Raw genomic sequence first — 25,675 nt, 5'->3', positions numbered from 1 at the left:
ATTAGTCCCTTCTTATTTCTTCATCTTCAACAACCTCATTAGCTTCTAGAGCTGCGTCTAGAACTTGTCTATTGCCAATGAGTGCACTCTTATGAGAAATAGTGTCCACCAAGACAGTAGACAGTCTCTAAGATAATACACTTCTGCAAGGATCTTATACACACTAGTAACCAGACCAATTTGTTTGAAATCCTTGACTCTAATAGCAAAATATTTTTCAAGAACCAAGGTAATTAATGCGGAATTAGTGCCCTACATACGATCTCATTATGGAAAACTCATGAAAAAATTTGAGAAGACCATCCTTCAAAAAATTCCAACCATTCTGAAAGAAAGCCATTTGTGGATCCACTTGGACCTGGAGTCCTCTCTCTATCCATATTGTATAAAGTGCTTCTAATTTCATCCTCCTCAAAAAGCCTTTCAATCTGCACTGCTTTCTCTATAGAATAAAGTCCAACCCATCAATCACAGACCTACCTCCCTCCTTAATCACTCCTGTATCTTGTTCTAATTCTTTCATAAAATTTCTCCCCCTCCCCCCACCCCACTTGCCACCCGATGAAAGAGTCTCGTATTACAGCCTCCCTCCTTTACCCAATTCAATCTTGACTTCTACTGCCAATTAAATTCTCTCCTCAGAAGAACTTGCTTAAACTCATTAGACAACTGAACCCTTCTCCCCACTAAGTCTTCTAAGAGAGGCCCCTCAGCTAACTGATTTTTAACACCAAGATCCTGTAAAATGTCATTTTTTTTTTTTTTATTTCTTCTTTCTTTCTTCTTCTTCCCTAGAATGCTCACCAAACACCCTCAGACCCCAAGTGTTTGTCGACATGGCGACAATGATGATAATGTGGTGGTGGTGAAACAGTGATAGGGGTAAAGTTAGGGATGTCAAGTACAGGGGAGACATAAATAATGCTGAAATGAGATTTGTTAACTTGTTGCTCAAACCATTGGCATCATTATACCATTCATTTTTCTGATTGCCTGAATACACAATATAACCAAATGAAAGCTGATTCAATGAAAACCATCTAGGTGAATATGATTGAGAGCTTTGAAAATGTGAATAAATCATCTGCCTGCTACATATCTCAAATTGGTGAAACTTAATCTTTAGAAATTTACCCCAAATGGTATATGCATTCTGAATTTGATCCCCGAGTCAAATTTAAGAGATTTCAGAGTGCAACAGAAGGTGTCTAGGAACTGCCTACAACTTTCTATTCAAAATTGAAGATGGTGGGGGTATGAAATGTTTGTGTTTATAATTTTATTAAAATCGCTGAGGCTGAGCTAAAAAGCTGGTTGTACTGTATTTCCTAGATTGGTTTATCTTAACTATTTAATTTCATGCAAATAAATGAGTATGTAGCATGAGTTAAGGAGGTTTGATATATTTATTTTATTTTTTAAAGTTAATAGTCAGGATAACATTTTGTATTAGACAATGAGGTTTGTTTAGGCTTTTGATGCTCAAGTGAGATGCACGGCAGTAAGTTTGCATGTACATATGTATGGATATGCAGACATGTTGGTTTCTATGTCAATATATGCACAAAGGAACATGTGACAATTATATATATATATATTGCTAATTGTCAATCTATGTTTTGACAGCAACCATTTGCTTGAACTAGCATATTTGTTGCACCATTATGTGGTGTACGATTCAACTAACCCCTGCTGTCTTGATTTTATGTGGAGTTGTGCTTGACATGGGATTATTTTTCTCGTAGTGCCTCTTCTTCTTGTGGGATATGGCTTTGGAGCTTCATTTGTTGCCCTTTTTGCTCAGTTGGGTGGTGGAATATACACAAAAGCAGCCGATGTTGGAGCTGACCTTGTGGGAAAAGTAGAGCAGGGAATACCCGAGGATGATCCTCGGAATCCTGCTGTTATTGCAGATTTGGTACGTTATTTATTAATTTTTTTCTCTTGACTTGTCTAAGAGCTGGTGCAGTAACCTTGTTGTCTAGCATGTGAATTGATCTCAATTCCCACAATATGGTCCTCACTACTTGATGCAGAATTTTGCGAGGATATTACACAAGTTAACATTGAAGAGTATAATACACGAGTTAACATTGAATAGTATAAGTAGTATAATATTTTGTTATGATATCCATCAGGATTAATTATTTTTTCTTTGGTGAGGAAAGATTGCAGACTGGATCTAGCATGTGATTGCAGTTGATTAAGGAACTCTTTTTTTTTGACACAAAAGTCATCCTATAATTGAGCCTCTCTCCCTCCATCCATCCATGTCCCTGCTATTTCAAGGAATTAGGTCATGCTCATATCACAAGTTTCCTCAGTTTGTCCTTTCCTAAGTAGTGGAATGTATACCTTCGTTTAACCTCAAATTTGAGGCATCCATGATAATCAGCATGCAATCTCAATTTATGTAGACCAATTTTGTTGTTTGTTGCAACTTTTCTAGTTAACCTTGCCGGGGAAAAAAATTAATAACTTTTCCTTCGTTTTCTGCCCTTTATTTATCTCCATGACCAAATGAATTTTTTAATTGGATACTCAATTGAATCTATGTATAACAGAGTTCACTGGCCAGAGAACATTATTTTTTACACTGGATGTAAGTATACAGATGGGTGGCAGAGCAGTTGAGGGCTTTTTGGACATCCGAATCAGGGAACCCATGGATCAAAATACACAGGGTCTGAGGCTACTTATTACTTGTCAGGCTAATGACAAATAACATCGGTCATCTCTTATCTATAGGGCTACAAATGAGCCAAGCCGTTCACGAGCTACTTGGTGCTGTGCTCAATAATAGCTCATTTGAGCTTGTTTGTTTAGATAAATGAGCCAAGCTTGAACTGAGATTTTGACCTCGAAAACTAAATGAGCTGAGCTTGAGCTAGACCATAATCGGCTCACTAAGCTTGTGAGCCAGCTCATTTACCTAGTTCGCAACTTAAATTGTTTAAAAAATTCAAATAATAGGATTGTCCTACTCAGGAGTTAACTAATGAAGTAATTTCATTGACTTCTCAGTCTGTAGGATAAAAAATAGACTGGTCTATTTGCATGTTAGGAGGCTCATTAATTTATAGATTTGATTTAGAGTTTATTTTAAACTTACATTATTTTACACATATATATTTAAAGTATTTTCTATTTAATCATCACTACTCACGTTGTGTTTTATCTTCGAAAAATTTTTAATGACATAAGATAGTAAAGCACAAATTGAAATAAATTTTTAATATTTCAATAAGCAATTTTTAGATTTAATTTTAAAGTTCATTAATGATAATCACAATTTTAACCATATTATTCTTGGCTCATTTAGGCTCGTTTTAAACTCGATTAGTAAATGAGCCAAACATGAACAAGGCTGAGCTCGGCTCGTTTAGTTAATGAGTCTAGCTCAAGCTCGGTTTTAAGAGCTCGTTTATTAAACAAGCCAAGCCTAAACATGCTAAAACTTGGGTCGTCTCGATTGCAGTCCTACTTATCTATCTGGAAGTTTCTGGGATCAGGTAATGCTCAATTGATAAAAATCCCAGATTAGAATGAAGCAACAGGATGGTGGCTATTATTCAACCCTCTGAAACTCTAATCAAAGGGAACCCAGAATTGTGGGTCTGAGAATGAGGTACAAAATAATCAGGAAACAATGGAAGTAGGCTGGAGGTTAATTTTTGAGAGATTGGCCAATGAAAATGGCCGAAATATGCTCATATTTTGATGCAAGATGTGTACTCTGAGCAAAATTGGATATTTTTTGGTGACCAGGGCTGGAGAGATCAAGTAATGGATGGGAAAAAGATAATTTTGGTAATAACTAATAGGAGATTTCATGAACATCTTTATTGACCTGAAATGAGCAATGTGTCTATCTTGACTTTGAAAAAAATAGGCTTTATAGAAAGTGGGTTGTAAAATTTTGAGTTTAATCATATGGTTGGCTCATATTGGCCTTCAAGTTTTTGGGTCCAGCCTGCATATCAAGTTAAGCAAAGTGGGCTTATTTTCACAAAAGGAGGGCTCAGTTGATAAGGCCAACATATCTTTCCCTATGCAGCAATGCTCTAACTCAACAAAGGAGAAAAGCTCAGAATAGAGAAACAGCCAAATGACAGAGAAGCCCATGGCCACTACTTTGACACTTCAACTCTTGCTTCGATGGTTGTAGATGGCTCTTCTATTTCTCTTCACAAATTCCTGCACTATCAAAGGCTCTTTTGTTCCAGAAGGACATCTAGACTTCCAGTTAGAGCTGGGAGTGAAAAGGGAGATGTATACTGTTTGATCTGAATCTAGAAGTGTGGGTAGGTGGGGTAATTTGAGAGAAATAAGAGAGGGATCCTTGACCACTTCCAAGGCTTGTGAGAGGCTTTGGGTCAGAAATCTTAAAGTTGGCGCAGATGTAATCAGAGGCCAATTCTGAAGTTGATGATGAATATGAAGTTTATGATATAGAAGATGATGGACTTTCATTAGTGAATTGACAGAACATTACAACATAAATAATACTGTTGGGACTTGCCAATCGTTCTTTAAGGCTGCAAATTTACTGAAAACTGAGATGTGGGACACCTTAATGAGAGGGAGCCGAATGATTAGTCCTTTTGTTGAGCATTTTTTAATCTTTTCATCCTTATTTTGGGGGGAGAGAAGAAATTTTAGTTTAATTCTTCTTGGGAGTTGGGAGTATAGTTGTCAAATTGAGATTCGAATCATGAATTGAAATTCCAATTTTGGGAATCAAGAATCGAGTTAAATTGTAAGTTTCTGTGCACATTTCCAAAATCAATTCTGAATGACATGCATATATTGATATATGAACAAGCAAAATATAAGACACATTTAAATTTTGACAATAACAAAATCATATTTCATGTGTGTGTTTCCCAAAACAAATGAAAAGTAATGGAATGAGTCAAAAAATATTAATAAAAAATTAACTTTATGCTATTTAAAGGAAGAGATCAAGAAAAATAATAAAAAACTGATCTTTGGTGTTTATCAACAATTACATAAACTAATGTTTCATGCTTATTCTTTCTCAAATTAAAAATAAAAAAATTGTTAACTTAAAAAGTGAAAATATTGAACGAATTGCTAAAATAACAAACTTTTGCGTCTTAACAACACAATGAAACATGACTACCACCTTAGCCGATTAGTGTTATGCTCCTTTTTTCTATTGAAGAACAATATACTCCAAGAGTGAAGAATGATTTGTGAAGGCAACACAAGACCCGAAGTTCCATTTTCTCCTTTTTTAGAACAAAACTGACATAGGCAAGGAATGGAAGGTCAAACAACAACAAAAAAACCAAGCCTTAGTTCCACTAAGTGGGGTCGGCTATATGAATCCTTTTTCGCCAATTTATGCGATCATGGATCATTTATTTTGATAGATTCAAGGATATTAAATCCTCACTCACTATCTCTTCCCAAGTTATTTTAGGTTTACCACTACCCCTTCTACCGCCCCCCCACAGTAACTAAGTCATTCTTCCTCACAGGTGCACTATGTGGCCTACGTTGCAAGTGTTCATACCATCTGAGTCGTCTCTCCCTTATCTTATCTTTTATAGGAGTTACACCTAACTTACCACAAATATGTTCATTCCTTAATTTATCTTTCAATGTTATACCATTCATCCATCTAAGCATTCTCATTTCGACAACTTTTACTTTTTGGATATGATGTTTCTTCGTTGCCCAACATTCCGATCCATATAGCATAGCTGATCTTATAACTGTCCTATAAAACTTCCCTTTCAATTTTAAGGGGATTAATTTTGTAAAAATAAAAGCAATAAAAAAGGGGAAAAAAAGGAATGATGTTTTTTGGGGCTTTAAACCAATTGGGTATCTTAGGATATGATAGATCTAATATCATGTGAATAGATTTTTTCAAATGGACTTGTTAGATTCATGAGGTGGAGCTATAGATTTGACAATGTATCGGTTGTTTTTAGATTTGTTAGTAAGATTTAAATTGATTTTAGCATGAAAAATTGATATGAATCTTATGAATTGAGTTGTGAATCATAAGATTCTAGCAACTATGCTTGGGAGATTTTTTTCAGAAGTCCTTTATTTTTGTTTATTTAACTTAGGTTCCTAAAGCCACTCCTTTCTTTTTACATTCTTTTATTTGGAAAGCTAAAGTTCCTTAAAAAAACAGCTTTTACTTTGGCTTTGATCCTTAACAAAATCAATGGTAGCGGTTTGCTTGAGAAGCGAGGACTAAATAAGACCATATCATCAGATGCTTGTTTCTTGTGTTTTATGAATGGAGAATTGCTCACATTTGTTTTTACATTGTTCTTTTGCATGGATTATTTGGAATAATTTGTTGGGAGTTCTTGTGGAGAATTGGGTGTGCTGTTCATTGCTTGTTGGTTTTTGGGCTATTAACTTGAGAGGTTTTGGCAGTGGGAAAGAGAGGAAAGCTTTGTGGAGGTGTACAGTTGTTGCCATCATTTGATGCATTTGGCTAGAGTGCAATGTCAGAAATTTTAACCGAACTTCTGGAGCAGAGTATTTTTCCTTTCCGCATCACTTTGGTGTTCAGAAAATGGATTATTCTGAAACATGTTTTTGGAAAATTTGCAGAGAGATTAGATGATTTGCTTCACTGGAGTTGTATTGTAGATTTTTTTTGTTTCTTCTTTTGTTCTGTTCTTTGACTTGGAGGATGCCTTGTTCTCCATGTGGTCTTTCTGTTCTTTTCATGTAATTGTTTTATCTTGAGAATAATTTCTTTTATTATATATATATTAAAAAATTTCCTTTGCCACCCTTTTTGTTTACTTCAGTTGTCAATGTCTTGAGCAGGACACACTCTAACTGTGGAACTTTAGGTTTTGTGGAGGAGCTTGGTGTGGGCGGAGAGAAGCTTGTGTCTCATCTTCAGTTTTCAGATGATGCTGTTTTTTTATTTGGAGGAGGGCGATGAGGATTTTAAAAATGCTTTATTTGTTTAACAGATTTTTAAGATTGGTTGGAGTCTTAGGATTAGCCTAAGTCTAGTTTGGTTGGTTTGAGTTGAGTTTGCAGGATGTTTCTTGTCATGCCTCCTTAGTGACTTATGTGCTGGAGTGACTTATGAGTTATTTCAGGTCTCCTTCTTTTGGGGAGCGGTGGGGAGTGGGGGTGGGTAATCCCCTTGCTACTTTTTGGGATCCTGTTGTAGAGAGAGGGTGGTAGCATAGGTATATCTCTTTAGGTAGTTGCATTTATTCTTTTATTAGCTTGTTTGTTTGATGTTCCTATTTATTTTTTCTTTTTTCAGTATCCTTGTTCATGTGGCTTAGAGATTAGAGAAGTTGATGAAGGTTTTCTGTGGTTTGGGGTGGGGAAGGGGGTAGGAATGATCATTTAATTGGGAGCTTGCTTGGAAGCCTAGTCTAAAGGAGGATTCAGTGTAGTAAGTTTAGTATCAAAAACCATCTCTGGAGGGGATTAGTGATCGCAGCATCTCCCTTTGGCATAAAGTAATCAAGATTAAATATGGGCTCAATTGGAATGGTTGCCATGGTAAGCCATTTTTTTTTTTTTCCATTTTTTTTTTGGGGGGGTGGGATGTTGCTCGTCACCCATGCTAGTCCTTGAAAACTCATCTGATTTATCATTTTCTGGCGTGCTATGGGTTGGGGGATGGTTCTAAGATCTGGTATTTTGGGGGGATATTTGGCAAGGGGATGTTCCTCTCTCTGTTACTTTTCCATGTTTATACTGTCTTTTAACTATTCAGGACAGTTCCTATTACCGATTTTTTCGTTGGGGATGACTCTTACACATCTTGGAATCTTCACTTCAAAAACCTATTATAGGGAAATGATTGAGTTAGTTTTTTGAGTTCCATTCTTGATTCATGTCAGGCTCTCTTTTTATTCACAGGTCAAGAAACTGGTTTTCCAATATTATGGTAATTTTCCATGCAAATCTTTATATTATTCTAATCTAATCGACAGAGAGTCCGTCCCATTTGGAAAAGTTTATTTGGAAGGCCAAGATTCCTTTTAATCTTAAGTTCTTGGGTTTGGTGCATGGTTCTCGACTGGATAAATACAAATGACTGTTTGTAGGCAAGGAGTCCTAATAGGGTGATATCACCGGTTACGATGTTATGTGTAAGCAGGGTAGTGACACTATTGCTCACTTTTCCTGCACTACCCTTTTGTTTGGAGGTTGTCAAATCATTTTTTTAGTATGGGGAGGCATGTTGGGTGCGTGTAATTCTGTAGCGGAGCTGTTTCTTTGGAGTTTTCATGGTTTAGGGCATGGGAAGGACTGAGGAGTTTTATGGGACCTTGCTTTGTTGCTATGGTGAGGTGTATTTGGTTGGAGAGAAATTTGAGCATCATTAGGGGTGCTTATCTTTCCCCTTTATTTGCTCTGGGATAGGGTGGCCTTCTTTGTTTCACTATGGTCTTCAGTGGCTGGTGCTTTTGCTTCAGAGATAATGGAGCTGATTTATCTTTTGTTATCTGTATTTGAATTTTTACTTTTGGTTTTTTGTGTGCGCACCTCTTGCCCTCCATCTTCTGTATTATTTCTCTGAATAGAATCTTTATTTTCTTACTGAAAAAAAAAACTCTTACTGTATTGGAAGGTTGGGGACAATGTGGGTGATTGTGCGGCTCGAGGAGCTGATCTATTTGAAAGTATTGCAGCTGAAATTATCAGTGCTATGATACTTGGGGGAACGATGGCGCAACGTTGCAAAATTGAAGGCAAGTTCAAGATTCATTTGATATTTAATTTGTATGTATGAAAATCCAATGTTTGGTGTCTATTTATCACATATCCCTGTATATCTTTCAGGCATTTTGTAGTACAATTTTGTGTAGTTATCAGAAGTAACTTGTCATATGTAACTTTAAAGGATCTGGCAAGAGCTGGTAGCGCCACTGCATGATGTTACTAGAATGATACTATTTAGGACCTCATGCTAATAAAAACAAAAAAAAGAGTCTCCGAGCCATAAGGCATCCTGCTTTACAGGGGTAAGGGGAGGGTTGTCACGTTGTACACAGCCTTACTCCTGCTTAGGACCTCATGCTGATACATACATAAAATGAAAAGATAAAAGAAAAGTTAGGAAAAATTATATTAATATTTCTCATTGCCCATTGTCCGGTTAAGTGTTAACAGCCATGACTCAACTGAAATTCTTGAAATTCACTGCATAGGTTGACTAGGTGTGGGGTGTGGGCTATGTATCAATCAAAATCAACAATATGATCTTGTCAGCTGGAAAAAATGTTATTATTTTTATTTTTATATTTATTTTTATGGTGGGGTTTTTCTTTCCCAAAAGAGATGATTTGTAATTACTTTTTCTAATTTCAATGTAGTCCAATGCCAATAAAAGCAGAAGTATTTTCCCTCCAGACAAGTTATCAGTGAGTGGGTGAATGCCAAGGAGGCATCATCTTTCTCTCCAGTGAACCAAACACACGATATTCTAGCAAGAAATTTAGAATGCTGTCCTCTCTGCACCTTGTTCTCTGGGAATGAATCATGTAACGCAATAGGGAGCAGGTTGATCCATCTAGGTCCATTATGATTGATGGGAAAACCTTAGATTTGAGATTGGACAGGTTCAAAGAATGTAAAAGGTTTCATGCTTATTGCAAGGTGGGAAAAATTGTGGACTGATGAATTTGCATTCCTGTTACTGCAACAAAGCAGATGCTTCTGTTGGATTTGAAGGGTTGGAGGGTTCTCATGAGAGGAAGTTTGGCATTTCCTTCACAGATGGTTTTCTGTGATTCTTGGGGTAGTTTTCTTGAGTGAGAATCAGACTAAGGAGGGGAAGGGAATTGTAATTGAGTTGAGCATTTGGGCCCAATCACTGCTAATGCCCAAGAGATATATGAAGTGCAAGAGAACAAGCACAAGCTTGGTCATCGTTAAGGAGATTAGAGATCATTGATAGTGAAACTGGTCTGAATTGAAGAACAACGATGTTGATGGTGCTGAGTGGTTTAAAGAAAGTAGAATTTTATCTAAGTGATTTTATATTGAAGAAGATTGTTTGCTTACAATTGAATGATTCATTTGCAGGAAGTTCAATGGGAGGTTCAGGTAAATTTCTCTGGCTAGAAAGATAATCCCACCTTCTTTCAATGATGATTGCTTGCAGTTGGAGAAAGGGAATTAGGTAGTTGTTTTTGGCTAGTGGGCGACCAGCTCTGATAGGTGTGATGTGCATGGCTCTGATTGTGCTGCTTCTCAGCTGACTGTGGTCCATGTATAAAAGAGATTTGTGTCATCATTTTGTGCAGAGGAATAAGCTCATAACTTGGTGTGTGCATAAGGATTTCAAGAGAAATGTTGATGGTAGTATTTCTATTATGGATGCCCAATCTGCTATGGTTGGTGGTTTATCTGGTGTGAATACAGGGGAGTGGTAACGCTGCAAGTGAAAAAATTGCAGCAATGAATCTGAAGAGAGTGATTTCGCGAGTCTTATCAGCTTTATAGGGGGTTATATCATTGGGAAATTTAGGAGCTGATTGCGGTTATAATGAGGAATCTTCTATAGCAAAGGCTTTTCATGTTTCTGAAATTCCTTCAGTCTCTGTGGAATGAGCCACTATTTTTTAATGATGAAGATACTCCTAGTGAATGGATTAAGGCAAGTATGGATGAATTTGGAAGCATGTAGGGCGCTGGGAATCCGCAAAGCTTTAGAGGTGATGGCCATCTTCCAATTCCTCCTTAATTTTAAGAGAATTCCTCTGTTCATAATTAGACCAAGTAGGGGAACGGAATTGGTGGCACGAAATTTCAGGATTTGTTGGACAAGATGGGTTTAGAGTTGGTTTATCTTGCAACTAAGAAGTTAGAATCAATAACATGCAAAGAAATGCACTAAGAAGTGGAATTTGCAGGGGAAACTAGCGTAAAGTGGGCTTTTTGGTTTGATCTAAAGAAGAGTTTCAATAAAAAGGGAAACTATGTGATTGTGGTGCTCTAATTTGCAGCCACAACCACCATTGCAGACTGATACACCCCCAGGTTTTGCATTATCTAAAATAGTTTTCAATTGCATTCTTTCTCCAAACAATTTCAAGCTTTTAGAACTTAAAAATAATAATAAAAATTTAACTATATTAATCACACTTTGTGCTTAAAAATTCTAACATTAAAACTCTAAAGATTGAGATTAAAGTGATGTCATTCAAAATCTTTTGTTGGTCATAATTAAAAATAGTATTTTTCATTATGATTTTCTTTGATTTCATTTAGGTGCTAGTTTTGCTTTTATTTACAATGTTATTGCTTGCCCTGGTTTTTTATATATGTGTGTGTGTGTGTGTGTGTGTAATCTTCACTTTATAATGAAAAATGGCATTAAAAATCGAGGGAAGGAACCCAAGTGGAGAAAAAATCAATGCTTTCTAGCCAGAAAAAAGAACATCAAGATTTGCATGAGGAATGAGTGAAAGGCTTCCAAATTATATAAGTTTCCTTGTTAAAGGAAGAAAGTAGAGCTAGGCTAGGTCTTCTATGAGTGAAAGAGATGTGAATTGGCACAGTTTAGTTACCCCAGGGTAGGATTTTGCATTGTAGCACTTTCCCCTCTTCCATCACACGCGGCAAGCAAAGTCACTTAGCAATTGATGAGAGGAAGCAGTGCAGCAGGAAGTATGGTAGTATTGATTGTTGTGCTCAAATCAATGGCATCAAATGCAAGCTGTTACTGAACCGCCTTACCATCTGGAAGTGAAGGCTTAAATTTCGGCTGAAACATTGAAATTTTGGTCTTCTTTTTTGGGAAATTTTGGTAAATATCGAAGAAAATTTCAGTAAATTTCAAAAAATATCTCAAAATTTTTAATAAATTTGGCACTGTAGCTCAATTTTTGATGGAAAAAATTGGGAAAAAAAATGAATTTTGAATGTTATTGTTATTGTTGTTGCTGCTGTTGTTGTTGTTGTTGCTATTATTATGTAATTAAAATGCCCTCTCACATTTGTTTTACTATTTTGTCCCTCCCAATTCCCAATTAACCCTTAGTGAATTACATCACTTATCCAACTACTTAATTTTTGATTATTATTATTGCTTTGAGATATGCAATTTATATACCCTGTACACTAAAAGCATGTCATGTATGCATCTAAATTTATTTTGATTCCAAATTATGCATAATCATCTATTTTAATTTTTCCCAAAGTTTCATCGTAAATTTCCATTATTTACTCCGTCATTTCTTTAAATTGAAATTGAAATTTCCGTCGAAATTGAGACCATCGAAATTTCCATCAAAATCGAATTTTAAGTCCTTGGTCTCTGGTAGGTAAATCATTAGGAATAGGCAGAAAATATCCAATAGGGTCTTTGGCTGTTTCATAATATGTCGAATGGTGCTTGACAAAGAATTCTACATGGGCTTTTGAGCTGCCTGCTGTCATCCCTTGCCCCATGAGGTATGAATCTATAACCCTTCAAGGAATAGACATCTGCACGGGGAAGATTTTTCTTAATGTCTCTCTCTCTCTCTCCCGCCCCCCCCCCCCCCCCCCCAAAAAAAAGATTTTGCTAGTGGGGTGCCAAAAAATTTTAAGAGTGTAGATAAATCTAGAATTCTAAAAGTTGAAGTTTGTAATCTTTGTTTCAAATGATGAGTTACAGTAGCACTCACTAGATTTGGATTATAATTCGTGGTATTACTCATGACTTTGTGGCGTTTACTGCTAGTGGTAAGGATTGTAGCTTTCTCAAACTAATACGGGTCACTATTTATTTCATTCATGCAGATCCATCCGGCTTCATACTGTTTCCTCTTGTTGTCCATTCTTTTGATCTCCTTATATCATCAGTTGGAATATTTTCAATAAGGGGCGTCCGAGATTCTGGAATGAAGGCTATAGAGGATCCAATGGCAATTCTTCAGAAAGGATATTCTATCACAATAGTTTTAGCTGTTCTGACATTTGGTGTGGTAATAATTTTTTACACTTGTAAATTGTTGATGTTCCTTTTGTAGTTTTGTTGCAGCTGATATTTGTAATCCATGATCTCTTATGAAGTCATCTTTGCATCTCTAATTTGATTAGGAGTTGGGACCTGCAATTCTTTTTTTAGCTTCCGATTTATTGCATACTGATACATGATGTTTATTGGTGGCTATTTGAATTGCTTCTGCAGTCTACCCGATGGATGCTTTATACAGAACAAGCACCTTCTGCTTGGTTGAACTTTGCCTTGTGTGGGTTGGTTGGAATCATGACAGCCTATGCTTTTGTCTGGATCACCAAGTACTATACTGACTACAAGCATGAGCCTGTAAGATCATTAGCTCTTTCTAGCTCCACAGGGCATGGCACTAACATAATTGCAGGCATCAGTCTGGGTCTGGAGTCAACTGCTCTTCCTGTTCTTGTCATTAGTATATCAATTGTTTTGGCCTTTTGGCTGGGTCACACCTCAGGACTGGTGGATGAGGCTGGAGATCCAACTGGTGGGCTGTTTGGGACAGCTGTAGCAACAATGGGAATGCTGAGCACTGCTGCCTATGTTCTCACAATGGATATGTTTGGTCCAATTGCTGATAATGCTGGTGGGATTGTGGAGATGAGTCAGCAGGTAAAACTCATCTGGTCAATTCTTCAAAAATATTGTCCCAATACAACGGAGATTTTTCTTTCTTCGTTTTTTATTTATGTGTATCAACTACATTGCCTCTTACAGCCTGAAAGTGTTCGGGAAATCACTGATGTTCTTGATGCGGTTGGAAACACTACAAAGGCAACTACAAAAGGATTTGCTATTGGATCGGCCGCACTTGCATCTTTTCTTCTCTTTAGTGCTTATATGGATGAGGTAGCGGCATTCGCTAGTGTGCCTTTCAAGCAGGTTAGCTGATACAATATTTCTGAATTGAATATTTCTGACTATTAATGGGGGTAAACTCAATGTAAAAATAAAATCTGTTGAGGGAGAGCTTAATGCGAGAGAGACCAACTGGAAATCACCATTGATTCTGACAAGTTTCTTTTGTCTCCAATTGATCAATTGACTCAGAAGTTTTTTAAGAGGTGAGAGTGAGGTGACAGGAGGATGAAGCACGATAATCACACTGGAAACCCCATTTCTTTGTGGTGTATGGTGTAATCTGGATAACCCTTTTGAATGTTATAGGTTGTAATGTTGCGGAAGGAAGCTATGCAGGTCTTAAACTTGATTAAGTTAATATGGGTTTCCACAATTATTTTAAAGTTTAAGGGAAAATTTTTAACTTGGATAATTTGGGTATATCAGAGTTTGCACTTTGCAGGAAGGCACACTTTACCTGCTTCTGGTTGCGAAGGAACTTCAGTTGCTCTTAATCAAATAGATGATCTTTGGTCTGGACCTTGTGAATTAGATAAGGGTTCTGCAGGCGGGGCAGGTGGTAGTTTTCAGGAATGAAGGAGGGTTTTTTATTGTTAAATTTCTGTTCAAACATAGGAGTTGTTTCTTGTGCCTGGAAAAAGTGGAGGAGATAGGAGCAACTAATTCTGTAAGAAATAGAAAGCAGCATTGGTTGGTGGAATTTTTGAAAGGCTTTGGTAGATGTTCCAACTGGTGGGGGAGGGGAGGTTAGGTGAAATTAGGGGAATGTCTCTTTCTGTTTTGGTTGTAGCTTGAGGAACATCAGCAGCTATGAGGAATGGAAAAAGCAGACTGTCTTTTAGTGTCTATCTTACGCCAATGCTCTGTGCCAATCTCTGGCAGAGGATTTCAGGGTCGCCAGCAAGGATCCGATCAAATATGGTGGTTGGGACTGGAGTGGCAAGATTTCAGGGGAGTATTTTGGGTTTGAAGGAGAGAATTGTTGACAGGGGAGTATATGGTAAGAATTTCAAGTCAAGGAGATTTGTGCCTTCAAAAACTGGGCCCATTTGGGGTGGTTATAAGCCATGGGCTGCAAAATAGACGTCAAGGGGTTGTTTGGGTGAGCCCTTGCTGAATGGATATAAAATCTCATCGATGAAAGCATGTGTTGATCTGGAACTGAATAATATATAAAGGTTTGGCCATAAAGGGTGATTGCAGGATAATGAGGGAGATGTTGGGGAACGCAATAATGATGCAGCTGTGAGGAATGGAGAAGGCAGATTGTCTTTTAGTGTGTATCTTACACCAATGCTTTGTGCCAACCTCTGGTGAAGGATTTCAGGGTTGCTGGCAAGGATCCAATCGGATATGATGGTTGGGACTGAATGGCGAGATTTCAGGGGAGAAATCAATGGAGTAATGATGCAGATGGGGCGGTAATTTAATGGTCGTTGGGTTGGGGAATTTAAGTGAGAAGGGTTTGGGTAATCTCTTTCAAGTTTGGTGTGTTAATATGGGGGAAGGGTTGGGAGTTGCAGAATTGAACTCGCGGCTGATGCAGATTCTAGAGTATCTGTTGCAGAAACAAAAAAAAACTTGAATTTGGAAGTTAACAAGAAAACAATACAAGCGATGAATGAGGTTGGCCAAGTAATGGACTTATGGATCAGAAAACACGAGGGTTTTGGATTTTGACGAAGGGAAGATTCAGAAATTTGGGGTACTTGCGAAGTACAGTGATGTTAGTAGTCCTAAGGAACTTTTGGCTGATGTTGGTACAGTTGGTCATTCAGGTCTACATCGCATAAGAGTACTATCCTAGTTCAGCAAGCTGTGTCTTCATTATTGTTTACTATGAAACAGCCATGAGATGGTTTCAGATTTGGGGGGATGTGATGATAAAGAGGGTTTAGAATCAGATAACGAGTTGGAGAATTTAAGTGAAAATTGTAGGGGTCTTTTACTGGATCAATTGATGGAATAAAATGGATAGATGATGAGTGTGAACATTTAAGTTCTCCTTTGATAATATTTGAGAGGTCTACAGAGTGCATAATGACAGTGGGGGATTGTGCTTTGTTTGAGCAAGAGGAAGTGAGGGATAATGGAGATGACCAATAAGAAAATGTAACTAAGGAGGGATCTTTGGCTTTTTCTCATTTGAAATGCTGTCTTACTGCTATCTCTAATGTGTCTGCCTTGGGAAATGATGTGGATGTGAGAAAGAGAGGGCTCATTGAAAAAGTTTTGGGTGTAAGTGCTCCTGTTATTGTTTAAGAACCTAAACTTGAGAAGGTGGATGAGGGGGTGGTTAGGGGTATTTGAGACAGGAGGTTTAAGGAGCGGGAGTTTCTTCCTTCCCTAGGGGCACACTCATTCCATTTGTAATATTGATAATCTAGTGGGTTTCTTTTCCTTATTAGTGTTGTTAGATATTAGAGGTAGGTTTTGGTGGTCGGTTATTGCCAAGGTCTTAAATTTTGATTTCAACTCAAATTTCGAAGCTCCAAAAGTACGGAAGTTTCGATTTTGATGTCGATTTGAAAAAATAACGGAAACTAGTAGTAAAGCATGAAATTCTTTGTGAAACCTTAGAAATGGTTAACAAACATAAAAATATAAGTTTTAAGACTAATATATTACAAATTAAATACATCTATGTTTTGTATGAGGTGAAAAAGTTGTAAAATAGTATGTGTATCAAACATGTTTGTAAGATAATGTACATTAAACATATTTAGTTAATGCAAATGAAATTCATAAATCATTTAAATATTATTTATTATACAAATATTGATAATTTAGACATGAATGGTTAAATAAAATATTACTATAAGTTTATTTTTTCATATAATTTCAAAAGCACTTGTGATAACCTTTTGTTTCAATAAAATAAATTAAAAGAGAAATTTACTTCACTCTCAAGGTTTCGATAAATTTCGACAAATTTCGCTAAAATTTCGAGGTTTCGATAAATTTCGGATGATTCGTTGAGATTTTGACAGAAATTATGCAAGACGGAAATCGACTGCCATTTTGATTTCGAAGGTGACGGAAATCAGAAATTTCGACAGTTTCGTGGAAATTTAAGACCATGGTTATTGCCATGTATGGTTCTACTAGGCCAGCACTAAGAAACTTGTTTATTTATTTGTTTATTTGTTTTTTTTAAGAGAGGGGGGGGGGGTGGTTGTCTGCAGTTTTTTGGGCTTTGTGTTCCTAGGTGGTTATTATGGGGTGATTTGAAAGTTTTATAGGGAGAAGGAAGGGGGAGAGAAGTTTTTAGCATGAGTAATTTTGATAGGTTTATTCGGAAGTGTTGGTTAAGAGGCTTTCAATTGGATGATGATTTATTTTCTTGGTCAATGGGTAGGTGGAGAGCAGTTTCTAGTTGATTATAGGTTCTTATTTTGCATTGTGTGGGAAGATGAATTTCCAAACCCTTCTTGAATGGCTTTGTCACCTGTGTCTGATCATTTTCCAAATTTGTTAAAGAGTCTAGAAAAGTTGGGTGGGGTTTACTCCTTTTAGGTTTGAAGATATGTGGTTGGATCATAAGTCTTTTCCTCATTTAGTGAGAGATACTTGAAGTGAGGAGGTTGATGGGGTTGTGGTGGTTTTAGGTTTTTGAGAAAGCTCAAAAAGCTTAATTGTTGAAGAAGTGGAATGTCGAAGTTTTTGGAGACGGTAGAATTAAATAAAAAAACGGCATTTTAAGGGGATGGTTTAAAAAAGAGTTACAGGCACATTTTAGGGAAGTGAAGAGTTAGAGGCAGGGGCAAAGACAAAATTTAAGTGGGTTAGGGAGGGTGATTGTAACACTAAGTTCTTTTAAAGTTTGTATAATGGTAAGAGGAGTGTTATTAGGGAGGTGAGGTTACTTCTGATCTTGTTGTGATAGCAAGTGAGCTTACTGATTTTTTTGCAGATCCATTTTCAGAGGAATAAGTGTTAATTTTGGTCTGAATGCCCTTTCCATTGGGTTTGCTTTCATTATATATAGAAGATATTTACAAAGTTGTCGCCTGATTTTCAGCGCTTAAATGCTGCCAGATTTTCAGCATTATTTACAGCCTAATTTTCTGCTATATACAATTTAAATATAAACTAAAATATTTCAACTAAATTATTTACAGCCTAACTATCATAAATTATCTCCGTTACATCCCCCTTCAAATTGATGCTTGTAGATCAAGAAGCATCAATTTGTCAACCAAGAACTGATGCCGGTGCTGAGAAAGGGCTTTAGTGAATATGTCTGCTGTTTGATGTTCGGTGGAAATGTGAGGAAGAGTAATCACTTGTTTGTCAAAGGATTCATGTATGGAATGGAAATCGACTTCGATATGTTTCATACGCTCATGGAAGATAGGATAAGCGGCGATCTGAATAGCACTGGTATTATCAGCATGAAGAAGAGTGGAATGAAGCATGAATAGCATTGCCTAAGAACATGCACCAGCCAGTAACAGAGTGACGAGTATCAGCACATCCGGCCCAATCAACATCACTATACCCCACCAACTGTAAGGAAGATTCCTTAGGAAAGAGCAACCCGCGTGTAGATGTGCCCTTCAGATATCGGATAATGCAGCGGACAACAGCTAAATGAAGATGTCGGGGAGCCTGCTTAAATTGACTGACTTGCTGCACTGCAAAAGAAATATTAAGACGAGTAATCGTTAAGTAGTTCAAACTCCCAACTCGCTGCTGATACAAGGATGGATTTGATAGAAGCTCGCCTTTCTCCTGACGTAGCTTAATATTTACCTCCAAGGGAGTAGGAACAGAGTTACCCAATTGGAGACCAACCAATGACATCACTTCCTGTGTGTATTTGTGCTGGTGTAACAACATACCAGTCAGAGTAAGCTGCACCTCAAGGCCAAGAAAGTACTGCAGGGGACCAAGATCTTTCATGTGAAAAGAGGCCTTGAGATGCTGGTGTAATTGCTTAATTAAATCAGCACAAGAGCCAGTAATCACAATGTCATCAACATATACTAGAAGCAATACAATTCCTCCAGAAGTCTTGCGAAGAAAAAGAGAGGAATCAAATTGACTCTGAGTAAAATGAAAAGCATGCAGGGTAGAGCGAAATTTATCAAACCATGCATACGGAGCCTGTTTCAATCCATACAAGGATCAGCATAGCTGACAAACCTTCGAGGAAGGTGTAGCAAACATGCCGGGAGGTGTATATATATAGATTTCTTCCTTCAAATCCCCATGTAGAAAAGCATTCTTCACATCCATTTTCCGGAGAGACCACCCCTGTGACGCAGCAAGTGCCAAGACAATCCGCACAGTAGTTATTTTGGCGACAGGTGCAAAGGTCTCTTAATAATCAATACCATACTTTTGCCGGTTCCCAAGAGCCACGAGACGGGCCTTATATCTGTCCAGTGACCCATCAGACCGAAACTTGACTGTGTACACCCATTTACAACCAATAGGTTTGACACAAGAGGGACAAGTCACAAGATCCCAAGTGTGATTATCTTGAAGAGCTTGGATTTCTTCTTGCATGGCCTGCTGCCAACATGCTTGGGTGGCTGACTATGTATATGAATGAGGTACAAAAATAGTGTCAAGAGTGGCAGTAAGCAAGGTATGAGGAAAACCATACCTATCCGGTGGATGTGTAACCCGAGTGGAGCACCGAGGAACCGCAGAATCAGATGATGAATCAGTGTCTGGAAGGGGTGTTGAAGAAGGAGGAGGACGTCGATGATACACCACACTTGGTTTAAATTGCTTAATAGAAGAAGACACATCATCAAAAGCGGGAAGAAGAGTAATAAGAGTATTAGAAATAACCTGGGACTGAAAGAAATATTGATTTTTGAAGAAAATCACATTCCGAGATATCCGGAATTTGTTTGCATGAGCATCATAACAAACAAATTCTTTCTAAGTAGGATTATATCCCATAAAGGCACACGCGACAGACTGGGCAGCAAGCTTGTGATGCTCAACAGGTGGTAGATGAACAAAACAAACACACCCAAAAGTATGAAAGGATTGATACTCAGAAGATATGCCAAATAATTGAAAATAGGGAAAATCATAATTTAGAGTGGCAGTAGGCAAATGATTGATCAAATAGACAGTAGTAGATAAAGTTTCTACCTAGAACTTAGAAGGTACAGAAGAATCAATCAACAAAGTACGAATGACATCTAAGAGATGACGATTCTTATGCTCATCAACTCCATTTTGTTGAGGGGTATAAGGACAATAATGTTGGGAAATGACCCCCTTTTGCTAAATTAAAGTCTGAAAAGAATGAGACATGTACTCCCCCTTGAGTCGGAGCGTAAAATTTTGATATAAGTACTTAATTGGGTCTTGACAAACGCAACAAATTTTCGAAAGATAGAAAACATGTCAGCTTTAGAGTGGAGAAAATAAATCCAAGTGAATCAATTATAATCATCAATAAACGTCACAAATAATGATATTGATCATGAGAAATAACAGGACTCACACCTCAAACATCAATATGCACAATCTCAAAGCAATTAGAAGCACGATCACCATACGCAGGAAAAGGTAAAGTTTTACTTTTACCAAGATGACAAGTAGCACAATCAAAAGATACAGGAGAAGAAGAAAATGAATCTTTATTGCCCAAAAAGCCATGTTTCATAAGATGAGCCAAGACAGCAGAATTAGGATGACCCAATTTCTTATGCCAGACTTCATTATTATTGGTAGTAGTCGTACAAGCAAGAGAAACAACATTAGGAATAGAGAACTATTAAGGAAATATATGTCCCACTTTGGCCCCTTCGCGATCACCGTCCCAGACACCTGATCTTGCACAAGACAACCACCATGAGAAAAATGAACTTCACAATTATTGACTACCAGTTGTCCAATAGAAATCAAAGTGGTAGACAATTCAGGAGAGACAAAAACCCTGCAAATTGAAGAGCCCAAATTACCTACCTCAGGAATTGGAAGAGTATTGCCATCAACAATCTGAATATTTTGCGTGCTTCTGTACTTACGAAAATCATGGAGACCCGTCATATTACCAGTCATATGATTAGAAGCGCCCGAATCAACAATCCAAGAAGTTGAGTTAGTAGCTGTACCATGCAGGCCTAAGGCCGTAAAAGCAGACGCAATCATCCGTTGGACCATTGCTGGTGTGAGAACAGACGAATTTGAGCTTACAGTGGGTGGTGCAGAAGAAGAAGAAGAGGAATGAATAGCAGCCTCAAAAGCTTGGGATTGGTGATTTTGAGGCCGCACTTGATAGTCTTTGATGATACGACCTTCTTTCTTGTAGTAGTTACAAACTTTCTTAGGGCAGTTGTGAGCAATATGACCAAACTCCTTGCAATTAAAACACTGCAACTTGTTCCTCCCTCTCCCTTGTGATGCATATGCTACATTCACAGCCTTAGAAATTACCTTCTCAAAAGTCATACCCATCTAAGTGGATAACCAATGTTCTTCACGCAATAAATCTCCCAAACAAATATCCAAAGAAGGAACCGGATTACGGTTCAATAAACTGACTCGAACATACTCAAATTCAGGTCATAGTTTCATTACAAATTAATCACGTTGACTCTCAGCATGAACCGCTTGAAGAGTCGCGAGTGCCGTAGAGGGAACCTTAGCATGAACAATAGCATAATACTCGTTCCAAAGATTAATAAAACCAGAATAAAATTGTTCAATACGTAAATTACCTTGACTATAATTACTAATTTCCAACTCCAATTGGAACTTCCAAGCACTGTGATCTTGGTGGTAAATACTGTGGAGATAATCCCACATAGCCTGAGCTGTAGTAAAACAGCGAAGATTGGTCACAAGGTGAGACTCAATCGTCCCCAACAGCCAAGAGATCACCTTAGCATCCTTGACCTCCCATTGTGCAAATTCCTTTTCATCAGTGGGAACTTGACCAGAACTATTGATATGGTTTGATAATTCATTCCCTTCCAAGAACATTTTAAATTGGAATTCCCGTGTAGGGAAATTCTTTCCAATAAATTGAACAATAGTCTTTTCAATAGGCATGATGAAAGGCACTAAAAAGAATAATCCCAAGCAGTCAACCAAATAAACAGCAAGCCTAACTCAAATCAGGTCCAAATCCAAATAATAAGAGGTCCACAGACACAACTAGATTACAAAAGCCCAGCAGAAATAAAAAAAACCCAGATCAAACAAGGAAGCCTAACTCGAAATACCTGCCCTGTGTGAAAAACGACACAGCAGAGGGAGAAACACAGCACCTTCGTCGATCACACCAGGATTCGAAGCTGCTGACCACCACAGAAACTGCCAACAGCCACAAAGATGCCCAGCCACCATGAGAAAAACACCGAGATGAGTAGCCTGCAACCAAGGACAGTGTGCACAACTTAAAAAAAAATTCCGGCAGCCCCCAACAAAACTCAAAACCACCAAAGTGGACACCATGGAGAAGGTCGATGTCCATGAAAAGCAAGAAAGAACTTGTTGAAACCGAGAGGGATTTGTCAAAAAAATAAAAAAATAAAATAAAAAACAGCGATGAGAATTGCACCCAGTGATTAAGATCGAAACGATAGAATCAGAAGAGGGGCTCAGATACCATGTTAATTTTGGTCTGAATGCCCTTTCGATCGCGTTTGCTTTCATTATATATAGAAGAGATTTACATAGTTGTTGCTTGATTTTCAGTGCTTAAATGCTGCCAGATTTTCAGCATTATTTACAGCCTAATTTTCTGCTATATACAATCTAAATATATATTAAAATATTTCAACTAAATTATTCACAGCCTAATTATCCTTAATTATCTCTGTAACAATAATGTAGGCAAATAATTGAAGGGTAAGAGTGGAATCCTATTTTTTTGGATCAGCAGTTCTGTTGGAGAGACATTTTGAGGAAAGTTAGGTTAGGTAGGTAGGGTTTAGGATTGAAAGGGATTAAGCTCCAGGTTCAAATGGTTTTATGTAGCTTTTTTCCAATATTGTTGAATTGTGGTTAGAGTGGATTTAATGAAGATTTTAAGGGGTTCTTTAATGGAGTTTTAGACATCACTTTTGTGCCTAAGAAGAGTAGATCTATTCATGTTGCTGATTTTTGGCATACTAGTTTGGTTACTAGTTTGTATAAGACTATTGCAAAGGTGCTTGTGAATAGGCTGAGTTTAGTAGTGATATGATTTTTCTGGTATCAAATGCCTTGTGGGGCGCGGGGGGGGGGGGGGGGGGGGGAGACAAGTTGCGGTTGCCATTTTAGTGCCTAAAGAGGTTGTGGAGGACGTCCAGAGAAGGAAAGGGTGGGAAATGTGTTTAAGTTGGATTTTGAAAAGGCTAATGATTTGAGTCAATTGGAAGTTCCTAATAAGGTTTTGGAGAGGGAAGGGTTTGGGTTTAGGTGGAGGACTTGGATGAAGGGTTGTTTGTCTAATGTTTTCTTTTCTATCATTATCAATGTTTTAAAAGGCGAAGGCGTAAGGCGAGGCATTTTACCCTCCGCGTGGTGAGGCGTAAGAATTTTGGGACTGTATTTTTTTAAATAATTAATAAATAAAATCAATTTATATATAGTAAAAAAAATGAGAAAAATTTAGAACAATGGAGAAAAAAATAGAAACATAATTTTTAAATATCATATAGGCCAATTTTAGCTAACAAACACACAATACATGTTAAAAAATAAGCATGAGCCATAACATTACAAAAAGAAGAGAATTGAAAATTGAAACAAACCAAAAGCGAGCTGCAGCTACCTTCAGTTTTAGAGACAGTGGCTGAGAGTCTTGTGGGAGTCTGCTGCAAACAACACTGGAGAGAATGAGAGTTGAATACTCGAATTAGTTCAAGCAAAGACCTCAGACTGAGAATAAATCTTGAAGTAGAGAGGTTGTAGGGGGTCGTGGAGAGAGACAATAGGCTGTAGAGGGTCTCTGGAGAGAGATGAGAGGTTTGAATGGGTCGTCGGAGAGAGATGAGACGTCGGAAGGGGTCGTCGGAGGCAAATCAGAGGTTGGAAGGGATCGTCAACTCGTTGGAGGATCACAGGAACCTTTTAATTTTTCTTTTTAATTTTGAATTTTGAATTTTTGAATTTTTTATTTTTAAATATGCTCACCATATTGCGACTTTTTTGAGTGTGTTAAAAGTAAAATTCAGGGAAAATTGGGATTGTAGGTATTAATTTAGGAATTAACAGATCTTCGAAGTTGGCTTCTTTAGTAGTGCGTGTTACCCTAGATCGGCCCTTGAGATACTTAGAGGTTCTTTTGGGCAGTTGTCCTAGTTTGGTGCGCTGATGAGGGGAAGGGTTCTCTTTTTTCCTCATGTGGTTGGGCCACTTATTCAGTATTGTCTTGCTTAGAAGTTCTTGTGTGGGTTGCTAGGACTATTGAGAGAATTGAGAGACTTTCTTTGGTTTGTCGTTGGAGAGAAGAAAGATCATTTGGTTGGCTGGGAGGTGGTGTGTAGGTCAAAAAAAGGATGGGGGTTGGGTTTAGGATTTTGGTGTCTGAAAACATTGCCTTGAGGTTTCCTTTAGAGGATAACTCTCTTTGCAATAAAGTAGTTAAAAGCAAATTTGGCATATAAGAAAGTGGGTGGGATACTAATGTGAGTTTTAGATCTTCTTTTGAGAGTCCTTGGAGATGCATGTCCCATCATTACCCATATTTTATTGCTAAGTCCAAATTTGGGGTGGGTAATGGGCTTCACATTCATTTTGGGAAGACCTGTGGTGGGCAATTTGGCTCTTCATTTCCTAGTCTGTATCGTCTTTCTTAGCAAAATAATGGGGCTGTTTCTTCTTTTTTGCTATCTAATGAAGACAATTTTTCATTGGATTTCCATTTCCGTTGATCTTTTAATGATAGAGAGGTGGAGGAGTTGGTGTCTTTGTGTCCTAATAGGAAGTCGGTACTGGATTCTTCCAGAGACTTTTCTTGCAAATCTTTATTTGAGTTCATTTGGGAGAACTTGTCATTCTATCAAAGTATTTGGAAGGCCAAAGTTTCCTCTAAAATTAAGGCTTTTATTTGGTTGGCTGTTCTTAATAGAGTTAATACTTGTGATCTATTGTAGAGTAGGAGGCTTTCTACGGCATCATCTCTGGATGCGTGTATTCTTTGTTTTGATAGTTCTGATTCTGCCTCTCATTTATGTATTATTCTTTCTCCTGGAGAATTTGGAGCAAACTTTTGAGCTTTTCTGGGGGAAAGTTGGGTTTGTCTCGAGGGTTGGTGGAGGGTATTCTGGTCATTTCTTTTACAGGTTTGGAAGTAGCAAAGACAGACCGGCTCTCTGGAGATGTGTTGTTGGGTATTTGGATTGCAAGGAACACTAGTATCTTAAAGAGGAAGAAGAATTATTGGTCTTCAGTTTGGGATAAGATTCAATGTTTGGCTTCAATGTGGGCTGTTGCTGCTGGTTGTTTCAAGGGAATGTGTTCTGAAGATGTTTAGTGTGACCGGTTTGCTGTTTTGTATCAACTTTTTTTTTTTTTCTAGTGTATATTTTTGTGTTCTTATTACAAGGATTCATTATTCTCCTGTTTTGTACATTCTTTCTCTATTAATAATTTTTTTATTTTTTGATTTAAAAAAATTCCATTACTAATAAATGTTTTTTTTTTTAAACATTTTTGTCTCTTACTGTTTTTGATCTGATATCGCCCATCAGGTTGATATTGCCATTCCAGAAGTTTTTGTTGGTGGATTGTTGGGATCCATGCTTATTTTCTTATTTAGCGCATGGGCCTGTTCTGCCGTTGGTCGAACTGCCCAAGAGGTTGTTAATGAAGTAAGAAGACAGTTTATTGAGAGGCCAGGTATCATGGTGAGTATGAGTCTTT

The 25,675-nt window shown here is 37.6% G+C and overlaps 1 protein-coding gene across 2 annotated transcripts in view; it reads left to right on the top strand.

Annotated features, from left to right (window-relative positions):
• LOC131158005 (pyrophosphate-energized membrane proton pump 3) overlaps positions 1 to 25,675 on the top strand; it is a 71,319-nt gene that overhangs the window by 28,353 nt on the left and 17,291 nt on the right. For both annotated transcript variants that reach the window (XM_058112548.1, XM_058112549.1), the window contains 6 exons: positions 1,746 to 1,918; positions 8,609 to 8,729; positions 12,769 to 12,953; positions 13,160 to 13,597; positions 13,703 to 13,867; positions 25,504 to 25,659. In XM_058112548.1, the coding sequence (XP_057968531.1) occupies positions 1,746 to 1,918; positions 8,609 to 8,729; positions 12,769 to 12,953; positions 13,160 to 13,597; positions 13,703 to 13,867; positions 25,504 to 25,659 (1,238 nt within the window). The remainder of the gene's footprint in view (positions 1 to 1,745; positions 1,919 to 8,608; positions 8,730 to 12,768; positions 12,954 to 13,159; positions 13,598 to 13,702; positions 13,868 to 25,503; positions 25,660 to 25,675) is intronic.

Source organism: Malania oleifera, chromosome 6, assembly GCF_029873635.1.
Source record: "Malania oleifera isolate guangnan ecotype guangnan chromosome 6, ASM2987363v1, whole genome shotgun sequence".
Lineage (NCBI taxonomy): Eukaryota > Viridiplantae > Streptophyta > Magnoliopsida > Santalales > Ximeniaceae > Malania > Malania oleifera.
Note: the sequence above shows the minus strand (reverse complement) of the source record. Positions and strands in the feature narration are given on the sequence as shown.